A 14,014-nucleotide genomic window follows, 5' to 3' on the forward strand; every position below is an offset into this window, starting at 1 on the left:
GTACGAAAAATAGCAGTTGCGAATAGATGAAGGCGTAATGGTAGTAGAGGAACGAAGGCCTGTACACATAAGTATTTTTGAACATTGGGGGCTTCAGTCACATTGTTTGTAAGTAGTATTTTTTGCAAACATTTTAAATTTCTGATGGTAAAATGACAAGAGCCTTACAGAAAGAAAAGTCTGGTAAAGTAGAGGAAGGTTTAAGAGGGAAAAGTGGAAATTCCAATAAAACTGATAAATCGCGTGTTCGGTTTGTACCAAATCATATTAACAGTTTTCCTGCTTACAACAGCCATTATACGAGAACTCATTATCCAAACAGAAGACACTTAGATCCCTGTCTTAATGTTAGAAAGATATTTGCTTTATACAAAGAAAATTGCCTCGAAGATGGATTGCAACCAGTCAATGAAAACATGTAAAGAAAAATGTTTTCTGATCAAAACCTATTTTCAACCATCTTCACCATCCTAGAAAGGGCACTTGTCAACAGTCTGCTAAATTTAAGTTACGCATAGACGCAGCTGACGATTCTGATAAAACAACCTTGAGGGCCAGTCATAAACTACATCTAAGGAAAGCTAAAAAGGCCAGAGCTGCAATGAAAAACGATGCATGTTTGGCTCGATGTATTGCCGTTTTCCAGATTGACAACATCAATTGCCTACTAAACACGAAATTTATACTGCTACAATTTAGGTGTGCATGACTTGCATACCCATAAAGCGTGGATGTACGTATGGTACAAAACTACGGTCTCTAGAGGATCCCACGAAATTGCATGATGCTTAACAAAACATCTGAAATGTGATAGACAGTAAAAAACACATAACAGCGTTTAGCGATACTTGCACGGGACAAAACGTTCAAGTTTAACGTTTATGTAATGAAACAAGATTTCAAAGTTGCATTACAGTTGGAAAAATCGGTACGAGGAAATAAACTAAATACAGACGGAAAATCAATTAACTAGCTGCAAATTCAATATACGTGTCACAAAAAAAATGTCCTCGTACAATGTTTTATAAGAAAACAAATGACATAGAAGACTTTTCTGAATTATAGTTGCGGAAAACAAAAGGCTTATTACAACCTTTTTATAAATTTCAACAACGCCGTTTGTTTAATTGCTCTAGGCTTGTTATACAAGCAAAAAAATAATATGCAAGATTTATTAACCCATATTCCTCTAATTCAATATGCATTTTATAATACTTTAAAAACGTTAACAGAGAACTTGAATGATCTGGGACCATTAAAATATGTAGAGGCATTCGATAATGAGAACGGAGGCACCAGTTCTGAACTGTAATATCGTTTTTTCTTTGTAATGGTTTCTCTTGTATATATTTTTTAATCATCTAGCAGAAAAAATTATATTGCATTACTTCATATCTTCTAATACAGAATTTGAAATTTTAAGTATAATTTTTTTCACCTAAATTTAGTCTGACATCTTCTCCTTCTTTGAGTGCCTCTCCTATCGGAGATTAGATATCATTAGGGCGATTCTAATTTTATTTACTGCTGTTTTATATAATTCGTTAGTGGTACAGCGAAACCACTCTCTTAAATTTCTCATCCAGGACATTCTTCTACGGCCTGGATTTCTGCGTCCTTGGATTTTTCCTTGCATTATATTTTGCAATAAAAGTCTGACATCACTTCAATGCAAATCATAAACGGCAAATAATATTTAAACATGTTTGTTGTAAAAATGGCGTAAGTTATTACCATTAGGTAAGTTTACTGCAAAAGTGGTGTAAGTAATTTGAGAGGCTAATAAAATCTCCGTTATGGAGGTTATTAGATAAAAATACATACTATGAGCATGATTATTATATTATACATTCATTTATCTAAACAAACAACAAACTCCATAAAAACTTTCGTCTGTACAGAGTTTCTAGTAAAGCACTAGTTTGCTGAGAACTTGATTTTTTGACTTTCACCACTTTTGCTCCCAGCGGCTCATATGGTCCCGGAAAATATTGGACTGGATACACCGAAAATGAAGAGATAAAGTTAATCAGGCTGTGATCACCAGAAAATTGGTAGAGGATGAGGCCTTAAATAGAGAAGAATGGAAACTGGGGACGAAGAGACGGTGACATCTGTAAAAATAATCCGTTATATATAAGGATGAAGGCCTCTCTGCTTTTTTGTTTTATGCGTCAATAACAAAAAAAAAAACTGGGTGAAAAAATTTTCATAACAATCCGTGTTAATTACTTTAAAATTAAAAATTTTTCAATGAATTAATCTACTTCTTAAAAATTAAACTTTATTGACTCATTACCATTTTGTTCTGTATTTTCAAACCATCCTTATTTTCATTACTTCCCATTCTTAATTCTTCTGGTTTTGGTTTTTCTGGTTCCTCCACAGCTGGTATGACAGTAATGATAGGTGTTGACGGTGGATGAGCAAATTCCACGTCATCATCGATTCTCCAAGTAGAAATAGTTTGGAGAAATTGAAGTAAATTAGGCATCTTGTCTACTTAAGTGACCTAAAAAATAAAAAAATTTTAACAAATAGTATAGTTGGCAATAAATTATTTTAAAAGGGTGAGTACGTGAATTTGTTTTATTCAATGAAAATTAGTGTAAATGGGTAATAATCAAATCAACGTACAATTTGCTTAGAACATTTTTTTTTTATATTTTTTTATTATATATTTTAGTGTCACATGCACAACAAAAATGTTTGTCATAAAATCAAACTTATACAGGGTATTTCAAAAAAAGGTAACTAGGGTAGGTAAAAAACTGAAAAAGTATTAGTCAGTATAACTTTTTTAAGAGTATAATTATTAATCAAAATTTCAAGTAAACTTAAACATTATTCAATTTTACACGAAAAAGATACTCTTGGTAAAACTCGATACTGTGTACCGTTTTCGGAATATTTTGATTTAAAAATTATGAAGTAATAATTGATGCTGGTAGTAATGATAAAGTTCTGTTTTCCTCTATTTTCTCCAAGTGTGCCATGGAAATCTGACATTTAGTGATTGTTATGACGATAAATCAACAATAATTAGAGTTTTGAAACCTTGTTATTTGTAAAATTAAATCAAAATGTACTCAAATGTTGAATACACTGACATGTTATTAACCTTAGGCGAATGTTTAGGATGTTCTAGTGCAGCTGTGACACGTTATGCAGAAAAGTTTCCTAGAAGAAACTTATCAAGTAAAAAAACATTTAGAGCCGTTGAACGACGTTGTCGAGAAACTGGGAATGTGAGACCAAATAAAACAAATTCTGGTAGACCAAGAACAACAAGAACAATTAATAAAGAAAATAGTATTTTAAATTTACTTGATCAAGATCCAACAGTTAGCGTAAGGAATATAGCAAGACAAACAAATACATCTTCTTCAAGTACTTGGCGGATACTGAAAGAACTGCAATTACATCCTTATCATTACAGACAAGTCCAAGAGCTCTTGTCAGATGATCTACCAGTTAGAGTGAATTTTTGTGAAACATTGCAACAAAGGACAGCCCACAATCCAAATTTTTTAAAATGCATTCTTTTTACGGACGAGGCCACCTTTACGCGACAAGGTATGTTTAACTCCCATAATGCACACTACTGGTGTGATGAGAATCCACGAGTCAAAAGGGTATCACATTACCAACACTCATTTAAAGTTAATATTTGGGCAGCAACTTTAGGTAACAAATTAATAGGTTATCATATTCTACCTGGAAATTTAAATCGTGATCGTAATTGGTTGAGTAATCATTTTCCGAATCGATGGATTGGTAGAGGTGCAGAAGCTCCGATTCATTGGCCTCCTCGGTCATGCGATTTTAACCCTTTGGACTACGCAGTTTGGTCGTATATTAAAGAAAAAGTCTATGCTACAGAGGTAAATTCACGCCAAGAATTGGAAGAAAGAATTCAACGTCAATTTAATGACATCATAGCTGATCCCCTACCGTTTAGAAGGTTAATGGAATCTTTAGAAAAAAGAATAGACTTGTGTATTCGCGAAAACGGAGGGCATTTTGAACACTTACTGTAATTGAATTTTATTTTATGTTCTCGGTCATTAATTTAATTTTCTTCTTGTGAGTTTTGTTTAATTACTAACTATTTTATACCAGCATCAATTATTACTTCATAATTTTCAAATCAAAATATTCCGAAAATGGTACACAGTATCGAGTTTTACCAAGAGTACCTTTTTCGTGTAAAATTGAATCATGTTTAAGTTTACTTGAAATTTTGATTAATAATTATACTCTTAAAAAAGTTATATTGACTAATACTTAGTACGATCCGTGTAACTAGCGCCCTCTATGAGAATCAGATATAAAACAAATTCATGGGATGTATCCATGAAGCTTCCAAAACATATTCGTATAAAATTTCATTACAATGTTGCCAGTAGTTTCGGCAAAATCGTAAAAAATGCGTAAATTTTTTTCTTCAACGCCCTGTATCTTGAAAACGAATGGCGTTACAAAAATTTTTTACTAAGCAAACTCCAATTATTTTTCAGTTTTTTACCTACCGTAAAGACGGGGTTACGTTTTTTTAAAACACCCTGTATAATAGTACAGATATTGCAGTGAATATTTCTGTCAAATATTTATTTAATATATTAGTCAAAACTTTATCATGTAAAAAAATGTAAAATATCTAATTCAAAAAATTGAAAAAGGATTAAATGCGTTTTTCTAAAACATCATCTGGCGTGAATTTTAAAGCAGATATTTATTTGCAATCCTGCGAATACTTTTTTAGGGTTATCCTTAATAAATCTCAGATGGCTTTAGATATTTTCGATATTAATTTAGGTCGAAGAGGATAAGTAGTTTGGTCATAAGTTATTCTCTACCGGTGATTTCGACAACAGCGCCTTTGGTAGTAAGTGTTGTTACGCCTTTGATAGTAAAATAGTTTTTACCTTTGATAGATTTCACACACACACACACACGCAGTGATCAACCCTGCTCCTAGGAACATGTGTATACAATTGTAAGAGTGGGATGCACATGTCCGAAGATCAAACCGGTCACACTTCGCTAATCGAAGTGGTACCTATCTGACCCCCAGGCTTTTCCTCCACCCCTCCTTATCGTGTGACTTAGGTGATGAGGCTTATGATCTGAGCGTTACTTAAGGTACCCTGGGTAATGGGACACCCTCTGTTTTTATTGACTGTGATTATGCCACCTAACTGTAGGGGTAGCCACATGTAGGCTTTTCTCCCTATTTACTTTACTGACTCTATAGAAGTTACTCTAACTTTACGTCGGGACTTGACTCCCTAAAAAAAAGAAAAAAGAGCGTGTGTTCCGACCATAAAGCCGCCAGCCTGAGCTGACGACTCTATGTCCGGAAAAGAGTGTGTGCCTAGCCACTCAGCCGCCGATTTGTCAAAATAAATTTTGTTCTCCTCGCCGGCTGAGCCTCCGAGTGGGGTCCGGCCACCAAGCCCACGTATGCCTCACATGACCTCAGTGCTTATACACCAACTTTGACATCTATTCAGTGCTCTTTGCAGGTCAGCGTAAAGACTCAACAGAGGCCCTGGTTCTGTTGTCGTGTCAGCCGTATAGATGGTGTACAGGTACGGCGATAGCACCGCTCCCTGAGGCACACCTGCCTCCAGGGTCCCGACTTCGGACAGGGTTGCCACTGTAATAGAAATTTCTAAGTTGTTCCCCACCAACTCCCTGGTAGGCATAGCAATTATAATTTTATTGTAGTTATAGTAAAAGCCACAGTTATAATGCAGTGCAGGTAAGGCACAGAGACGAATGGAACGGTCTATGTTGGGAGTGACGTTGCGATACCGAATAAGAAACGAAGATTTGCGAAGAAGGACTAGTATTGCTGATGTTGTGGAACGTACAGCGGAACTGAAATGGAACGGGGCAGGCCATATAGCAAGAATGCATGACTCACAATGGACAAGCAAAATTACAAATTGGAGGCCAAGAGCAGACAGACAAGTAGAGGAAGACCACCTACACGTTGGGCTGACGACATCAGGCGTATCACCAAAAATTAGCAAAAAAGAGCACAAACTCGAAAATATCGGAGGAGTTTAAGGGAGGCCTATGTCTAGCAGTGGACGTGATAAATTAAGGCTGGATGATGATGCTGATTTACAGCATTGCAACTTTTCCGACTTACATAGGACTCAATCGATTTAAACTTCTATTGAGGGCTTTACGATTTGATAATGTGGATGATGGATAATTTAGAAAACAACTAACAATTCCATGTAAAAAATTTTTTATTGATTTTGTTTATAAGTGTAGAACGACCTATACTTTGTACGTGTGTATAAAGACGTTTTGTGTTTTTTTGACTTCTTACTTTAATTTATAAAGAAACAGTGTTATTGGAGTTTGTATACCGTGTTTCGAGAATTGTGTTTTCCTAACGCTGGGTTTCCATCTGCCGCATATATTATCACAACCGATGCGGGTGCGGAGATATACGTGATTTCATTTTGTTTCACTCAATCCTCAGAGGATACTTTTAATTAAAATAAGAGATACATAATAAGTCCATTTAAATTAATTAATGTACGTTATATTTTTTAATTTCTTTTGACAGCGACAATATTTATTTATTCTATAACTTTTGCAGGTATTATTGATATTTGCAAGTAATAGCTGTAAGTTCTTTGCTGGTTCTGTAGACAATACTGCACATATTTTCACTATAAATAGTGAAATGTCACATGAAGAGGGAGATGTCCCCGCTGCAATTCTTTAAGTATTTCTAATGACCGGAATATTTTATCTTCCATTTTAACATTATTTGTTAGATAATGTTTTTAATTTCAATATTGAGTAAAAATTATTCGCAAGACTGCATTACTTATGCTACCATTGTCAATAAAATAGAGCAGCATTTCGTGGAGCCAAAGAAATTGCCTTATGTCTTTTTCAGCTTGTTTTTCGCTGTCTGACTCTTAAAAGCAATCGATAATATGGTGTGATAAGACAGAATAGAAGACAGAATAAAATTAGGATTTGACTAGAATGTTTTTAATAGCTAACAGCCTTATTCAAACTATTGGTCGAAAGTTTCTTATAACCAGTCACAGCTTTATGCCCTGATACCGAGATTTGCGTTGAATAAAAAACGCAAGATGATAACTAAAGCTTATATGACTTTAGATCTCCATGCAGTAGTTAAGTTTACAACATTTCTTTATCTTTTAATATTGTTGACATAAGAAGTTATGGATTTTGGGAAGACCTAAAATGTGCAGCAGAGAAGCACAATAATATTACAAATTTTAATACCAGCAAAGCTACATTTTCAAGATTTTCAAGAACCAGAACAAGCCTTCCCGTAAATTTAAAGCATGTTTTTATATCTGCAGTCTTCAGAACACCTTCTTTTTTACAGATAGCTGTTTTGAGTTGAAAACGCTTAAAAAAATAGGAAGACTTTTTAGTTATAGGAAGTTACTTTTGCAATAAGCTTTCTTAGGATCTTCTTCTTCTTATGGTGCCTATCCGTTGCTGCCTGCTGCCTGCTGCCTGCTGCCCTGAAAAGTCCGGTAGTGGTTAAGTTAAACCATTTTCGCAGGTTATGCGGCCAGGATATTCTTCTTCGCCCTGGACCTCTTTTCCCATGCACTTTACCTTGAAGTATGGTCCGAAGTAGGTCATATCGTTGTTCATTGCGTATTATATGGCCCAGGTATTCTAGTTTGCTGCGTTTTATGGTTACGACTAGTTCGCGCTTTTTACCCATTCTATGTAGAACTTCTTCGTTGGTAACTCTGTCTATCCAGGAAATCCTCAACATGCACCACATCTCAAATGCTTCTAGTCTCCTCAGTGATGCTTCAGTTAAGGTCCATGATTCCACGTTATATAAAAGAACGGACAATACGTAGCATTTTAGTAAACGAACTTATTTCCAATTTTATATCATGGCTGGTAAAGATTTTTTTCATTTTGACGAAAGCTGATCTTGCCTTCTCGATCCTAATCTTAATTTCCGTCAATTGGCCCCACTGTTCATTTAAGTTTGTACCCAAATAAAAAAGTTGGTGATTTGTGTTATAGGTTGTTGGTTAACTAGTTATTGACCAGGTGGTATCCTTTTTTTGCTTATAACCATGTATTTGGCTTTTTTGATGTTAAAATCAAGCCCAAACCTGCTACTTACTTCTGCTACCCTGGAGACAAGTGTATGCAGACTTTCAAGACTGTCTGCAAATATGACAGTATCATCAGCATATCTTATGTTGTTCAATCGTTCTCCGTTTATAAGTATTCCCTCGTCTATGTCGGTTAGCGCTAGGTTCATAATGTGCTCTGAATATGTATTGAACAATAATAGGGACAATATACATTCATGTCGCACACCTCTTTTAATCTTTATGTCGTCTGTTAACTGATCCCCAACTCTAACAGCTGCAGTTTGTTCGTAATAGATATTGTTTATTATACGGCGATCTCTGCTGTCTAGACCAATTGAATTTAATATTTTCATCAGTTCGTCATGTTTTATTCTATCGAACGCTTTCTGGTAATCACACACACATATAATATATATATATATATATATATATATATATATATATATATATATATATATATATATATATATATATATATATATATATATATATATATATATATATATATATATTATGGATTAGTTTATGGATCAGAAATAGAATAAAGAGTTTTTTTTATTATTTTAATATATCGCGGGCATATAAGTTAAAATACAACCCTGTACTTATTTGTAATAGACCATAAGAGAAAACATTGTTCCGTGAAAGACTGAGTGCATAGTGAAAGGACAATTGAACCCGTATAATTATAGATTTAAGGAATAAACTTTGTAATTGTATTTTGCGTTGGGCATTTTTCGAAAGTAAATAAGAATTAGATTTAGATGACATGAGATAACAAGAATTTGGAAACTTATTTCTGTTGAAAAAGGTAAAATTGTTAATGGTTTCTGAAAAGTAATTTGAGTGAAAGTAGTTTATTTGTTTTAAATATCATGTTGGAAATTTTCTAAATCGAAAATAAGTGGGAAAGATGAATGCTTATGATTGGTTAAAAAGGAATGGTGGGAATGAAAGAGTTGAGAAGGTTGTCTGGGGAGATTGAAAGAATTATTATGTTACCGGCAGACCAGAAGAGAAGAAGTGTTTTCGTGTAGTCAATCTGAGTACCAGTGTTTTCGTTTGTTAGTGAAAAAGCTGAGAGCAGATCAAAATTGAGAAGATTAATACCTCTTTTGAGTCTGCATAGTCCACGAGATATAATTGAGAAAGAAAGGAGAATTTGAGAATAAAGAATGCCGGTCAAAAGAGGCTTGGGCTTGTGTTTTTGGAGGAGTAGTTTGCTGGTATGCGGTTTGGATCGATGCTGAGAACGGGAAAGATTTGATGGTAGCCGGACATAATCAATCAAGGAAGGAACTGTGGTTTTGATCGAGAGGAGACATCATTGGTGTAAAAAAATTAAAGGTCAGTCAAATAATTTGAATGAAAGAAAATTTTAAGATATTCTAAAAATAAAATCAAATATAAGCATACGAACTAAGATTCCAAGTTTCAAAGAGTTATTTTTTTTGTGAATAAATTATATTTTTATATGGTCATTTTTTTTAGTAGATATTATTATAAAACAGATCAATAGATAGTTTGTAATTAAAATTAAATTTAGAGTATAGGAGTTTGTTGGGAAAGATAATTGCCCACAAAAAGTTATTTATTAACATTCATCGTATTGCTTATTGAAAATAAATAATAATTTGTGTGCATATTTATGTTGTTTTAATGTTAGTTCCGTTTCCTGTTCTATCTCAATTATGAGCAACTAGGAGACACTGAACCCACTAGAAGAGATATATAAAGTAAACTGATTAAAGTAAAATTAAAAAGGCACCCTGAGAATTTTAAATAGTAATTGAATTGTATGACTCTGCATAAATTAGTGAATTAATTAATTAAATAATTGGATTAATTAAATTAGTGTTAATTAATAATAAAACATCATAAAGCAGATCCCAACAATATATATATATATATATATATATATTACAATTCACGTCTCTACATATCAATTCTCTGACAATTCATGTCTCTATATTCTTTTATGTATAATTTTTAAAAAAGTTTTCAGGATATGACTCATAAGGTTTATTATTCGATAATCTTCACATTTTTTGGCATTGGCTTTTTTAGGGATTGTTATAAAAGTTGATCTTAGCCACTGTTGGAGTATTTTTCCACTTTGGTATATATTGTTGAAGATTAAGGTAAGTCTTTTCACTTAGTCTTTATCCCTAATTTTCAAAAATTCTGAATAGAACTCGTCTGGATCTGCGGCTTTTCCCTCCTTAATGTTGTTTATAGTAGCTTCTATTTCCGCTTCGAGAATAGGTGGTCCGGTATCGTCATTTTATTTTGTGTGATGGTGATATTCCTATTGTCTTCAAATGTTGTCACATAGTTCATCCATGTTGTTTTTGTTTCTTCAATATCAACTATTTCCTTGCCTGCTGCGTCTTTGATCTTTTTGTGGATGTTGAAGGAATCGTGTTTACGTTCCAATATCTCCATTTCTTCACACTGTTCTTCCAGATTTCTATTTTTAGCTTCTCCGACAGCTTTTTGTCTCTTTGTCTAGAAATTGATATGCAACTTAGTCTTTCCGCTTGTATTCTCTTCTTCTATCCATCATCTGTAATATACCGTCGGTCATCCATGGTTTTTTTTCTTAGGATGATTTACCATTTTATGTTAAATATATGTACCAAATAAAGTTTTTGTTATTAATGTTTTTGGATCTCTGTACTGTTTTTTAGACTATCTTAAAACTTTGTTTTTGTCTCTTTGGTCCTCTCTAATTTCCTCTGTACAATTATGCTCCCATCCGGAGACTTTCAGATTTACTTATAATATTTCTATTATGTTTATGATGATATATTTTTCGAGTTTTCGTTAGTATAAGATGAGATTTTGACACAAATGCCGAACAAAAATATAAACAATTGTTTATCATGTACTTGCAGGCCCAACGGAGTTTCTATAATAGAACAATAGTTCATGTACTTATACAGGGTAGTCAGTGATTCCCAAAGTACCCCCAAAATACAGGTCGACAAAAACCTGCAAGTGGTCTACGTGGGCGAAAAAAAAATTGGGAGTCTATAAAATAAAAATAGGGGTCAATGAGAAGAAATTTCAATCATCAATCATTGTCGTACAAACAAATGCCTTTGTGCCTTTTACGCAATGACGCTATAAAGCCATCCAAGCTCGAATATCATCGGAGAATGTGTCACCCCGTTCAGGTAAAGATTAAAAATATTTTTAAACACTTTAAGAGAAACTTCATGGTTTGCGAGCGTCTTACAATATTTCGTTGCTTATAGCCAAATCCGGAAACCGCATACTATCAGAGAACAGTTAATTTTGTAAGCCGGAAAAGGTCTTAAAAACTTCTTCTTCTTCTTCCTTTTTGTATGTAGGCTTGAAAGCCTGCTTCTTCTTTAAAATTAGCCTCCTAAATTGTTTAAATTATCGCATCATCTTTTTTTTTTTGGTCTGCCAATACTTCTTTGTTCATTTAGAGACTTATCTCGTGCTATTCGTACTATCCTATCTTCTGCCATTCTACTAATGTGTTAGTTCCACTCCTGTTTACGTTTTGTCACCTATCTATTTATGTCTTCTATATTGCATGCTTTTCTTATGTTTTCGCTTCTCTCCCTATCCATCTCCCTATCGTTCTCTCTTCTCAGATATTCGTCGGAGTATTTTCATCTCTGTTGTTTCTAGTAGTCGTCTCGTTTTAGATGTGTCATGTCTTGTCTCCGCCGTGTATGTTAATATAGGTCTAATTGTTGATTTTTGAATTCTTGTTTTTGTGTCTTGTCTTAGGTGTTTGTTCTTACAGATTATGTCCCGCCGCTTTACTTGCTTTTAAGCTTTGTTGTCGTACTTTTTCTTCAACATCTCCGTAACTACTTATATTTATTCCCAGATATCTAAACCTTGCTCCCTTCTTTATTATTTTCCCATCAATTTCGATTTTACATCGTAGTGGGTATTTAGATGTGGCCATACATGTTTTTTTCTGCTAATATTATCATATTATATTTCTTGGCTGTTGTATTGCAGATGTGTGTTAATCTTTGGAGCTCGTCTTTTGTCTCGGCGATTAATGCGTCGTCTTCTGCATAACATAATATTTTAATTTCTTTGTTCCTCATTCTGTAACCATGACCTTTACGTACTGCTTGTATTATTTCGTCCATTATTATATTAAAGAGAAGTGGGCTTAACGAGTCCCCCTGTCTGAGTCCGCTTTGTACTGGTATACATTGTGTTAGTTTTCTATTTATCTTTGCCTGTATTCGATTATGGAAGTAGATGTTTTCGACGGTTTGTATAATATTGATTGGTATGTTTCTTTTATACAGTAGGTGTAAGACGTCTTCGACTTGGATGCGATAGAAAAGCTTTGTCAGGACTATAGATATGCTGGTTTATTGTACTCGATAGCTTTTTCTGAGATTTGTACAAATACAGCTTAGTACAAATTCGGCGTCTACGCAGGATCTTTCGGATCTGAATCCTTGTTGTTCATCTGGTAAAGTTATTAGTTTATTGATTTTGTTGGTTAGGACTTTTTTGGTAAGCTTAAGTGCAGTGTTCAGTAGATTTATACCTCTATAATTGTTGGGGTCTTCTTCATCTTCTTTCTTGAACATTGGTATCATTATACTGTTTCTCCATGTGCCTGGTATCTTGCAGTGCAATATTAGTTTTTGTATTAGTTTTGTCATCTCTAGGGTTATACTTTCGTTTTAGAAGCTCGTTGGGTATTCCGTATGGTCCTGGTAATTTTCTATTTTTAAGTGAATTTATGGTTATCTCTATTTCCTGAAAACTGATTTCTATTTCGTGTCTTAATTCAGGTACGTTATTGTGTTGATTATTATTTTTCTGTCCTTTAAACAGTTCCGTCAGGTATCTTTCTCATTCATTTGAAACCTCATAATACTATCCCAACATGGTAAGTATTTGGTCGTGCATTTAGTTTACCCTCAATAAACACCAAATTCTGATTTTACATGTTTGTTACTTATTGAAGGTAAACTAAATGCACGACCAAATACTTACCATGTCGGGATAGTAGATTTTTTTTCTGGTTTTTTCCCTCATAATTTACTATGGAATCACTAGTAGGAGAATTTTACGGTCATCATGGCATGTATTTGTCTTTTTAAAGACTAATTACATGCTATGATCTTTTCTGATGGATATTCTCAAGTTAAAGTTGATTTCATGTAATCGAATGAACTATCTTATAAGTAAAGTCTTCCCAAGAGCGCAACTCAACAATATTGGCAATATCATTTTAAAGTCGTCTACTTTAAAATATATAATGTATGTCTGAATTGTCAATATAAATGAGTCAGATAAAATTAAATTATTAGAAAAATTTTTCACTAAGTAACAAAAAAACATAAATTTGTTTAATTTACTAATGTTTGTATTTTGAGAACGATTTCCGAAGTGAAAATTGAAACGTCAATAAACGTACTTTAACCTTTAATTGTGGCTTCTTCTTCTTTGTGTGCCGTGCTTGTATTCAAGCGTTGGCTATCGTCATATTGACAAGCTGATGAAATGATTCTCGGTCGGCAGCTAGATGAAACAGTTCCTCGACCGTTCGACCTATCCATTGCCTAATGTTACGCAGCCAGGACAGTTGTTTTCTTCCGACCCAACGTTTTCCTTCGATTTTGCCCTGAATGAATAACCGGAGTAAGCGATATTTAGGTCCTCTCATTATATGACCGAAGTATTGGACCTTTCTCATTTTGATAATGTTGATCAATTCTCGCTCTTTGTGCACGGTCTCTAGCACGCGTTCGTTAGATATGTTTGCTCTCCACGGGATTCTGAGCATGCGACGGTAACACCATAACTCAAACGCTTCTAATTTGTTGAGATTTTTTATTTTTGTTGTCCAGGTT

The 14,014-nt window shown here is 34.0% G+C and overlaps 1 protein-coding gene across 2 annotated transcripts in view; it reads right to left on the bottom strand.

Moving 5' to 3' along the window:
• Positions 1–14,014, bottom strand: part of TrpA1 (Transient receptor potential cation channel A1) — a 299,380-nt gene that overhangs the window by 241,603 nt on the left and 43,763 nt on the right. For both annotated transcript variants that reach the window (XM_072544022.1, XM_072544021.1), the window contains exon 2: positions 2,300–2,512. In XM_072544022.1, coding sequence (XP_072400123.1) covers positions 2,300–2,494 — 195 coding nt within the window. In that variant the 5' untranslated portion in view covers positions 2,495–2,512. The remainder of the gene's footprint in view (positions 1–2,299; positions 2,513–14,014) is intronic.

Source organism: Diabrotica undecimpunctata, chromosome 9 (genome assembly GCF_040954645.1).
Source record: "Diabrotica undecimpunctata isolate CICGRU chromosome 9, icDiaUnde3, whole genome shotgun sequence".
NCBI lineage: Eukaryota > Metazoa > Arthropoda > Insecta > Coleoptera > Chrysomelidae > Diabrotica > Diabrotica undecimpunctata.